General features: G+C 55.2%; 1 protein-coding gene across 8 annotated transcripts in view; it reads left to right on the forward strand.

Moving 5' to 3' along the window:
- MSANTD2 (Myb/SANT DNA binding domain containing 2) overlaps positions 1 to 1,147 on the forward strand; it is an 18,610-nt gene extending 17,463 nt beyond the window's left edge. For all 8 annotated transcript variants that reach the window (XM_027699499.1, XM_027699500.1, XM_027699503.1 and 5 more), the window contains one exon: positions 184 to 1,147. In XM_027699499.1, coding sequence (XP_027555300.1) covers positions 184 to 1,036 — 853 coding nt within the window. In that variant the 3' untranslated portion in view covers positions 1,037 to 1,147. The remainder of the gene's footprint in view (positions 1 to 183) is intronic.
- Positions 1,148 to 1,270: the final 123 nt, after the last annotated feature.

Below are 1,270 nucleotides of genomic sequence, written 5' to 3' on the forward strand. Positions count from 1 at the left end.
TTCCCAAAACCCATCAGGGTGTTGTTTTAGTCCATAAACTCCCCCAGCAATATTTATAGTAATAATAAAAATCAGCTGAGAAAGCCGATTGAGATTAATGTTTTCCAAAGATCGGTGTTTTTGCCGGGATGGTTTTCCAGCTCTGACGCCTTTATCCTTCTCTCCCTCTTCCTTAATTTCCAGGAAGCGTGACGTCATGCAGAACATTATGCAAATCTTGGAGTCAGTCCAGTTGAAGTGGGAGCTGTTTCAGAGCTGGACGGACTTCTCCAGGCTCCATCTTTCTAACAAACTGGCCATTTTTGGCATCGGGTACAACACCCGCTGGAAGGAGGATATCCGTTACCACTACGCAGAGATCAGCTCCCAGGTCCCCCTCGGCAAGCGGCTCCGGGAATATTTCAACTCGGAAAAACCGGAGGGTCGGGTGATCATGACCCGAGTGCAGAAAATGAACTGGAAAAACGTTTACTACAAATTCCTGGAGATCACCATCAGCGAAGCCCGATGCTTGGAGCTGCACATGGAGATCGACTGGATTCCCATCGCTCACTCCAAACCCACCGGGGGGAACGTGGTGCAGTATTTATTGCCGGGAGGGATCCCCAAAAGCCCTGGCCTGTACGCCATCGGATACGAGGAGTGCCACGAGAAGCCCCCCTCCCCGCTGGCCGAGCACCGGGCGCCTGACCCCGGCAATGAGACTCCAGGGGAGCTGGAGGTCCCCTCTCCACAGGCCTCCCTCCGGGTGGATATGGAATCCGCCCGGATTATCTATTGTTACCTTGGCATCGCTGAGGTCCGGACTCTCCAGCAGTGCCTGTTTTTACACTTCCAGGCAAACACCAAAACCTTCAGCAAAGATTGGGTCGGGATCAACGCCTTTTTATCTCAGAACTGCGTCGTAGAGCCCGGCGTCTCGCCCAAATCCATCTACATCAAATTTGTGGAAGTGGAGAGGGATTTTCTGTCCGCCGGCTCTTTGGTAGAGTGCCTGGAAAAAGCCATCGGGTACCCCTTAAAATTTAACAACTGAGTCTCGTCCTTCATAAGGATCAGGGCTTTTCCGCCCCATTTTCCATCTCACTCGGATCCTGTCCGTTCACAGCCGGGCGCGTCGGACTTTCCCGCGCATTGGGATGCGCGGAGGCTCACGCGGCGCTTCCCACGCGCTGGGCCCGGCTCTCCCCGCACCGGCCGGTTTCCCGCGGGAGCGGCGCGGCGAGGGGGAGCCCCCGGCCCGTGAGACGACGGTCGGTACATTCCACAC

The sequence above is a fragment of the Neopelma chrysocephalum genome, unplaced genomic scaffold (assembly GCF_003984885.1).
Source record: "Neopelma chrysocephalum unplaced genomic scaffold, ASM398488v2 Primary Assembly neopelma1_138, whole genome shotgun sequence".
Taxonomy (NCBI): domain Eukaryota; kingdom Metazoa; phylum Chordata; class Aves; order Passeriformes; family Pipridae; genus Neopelma; species Neopelma chrysocephalum.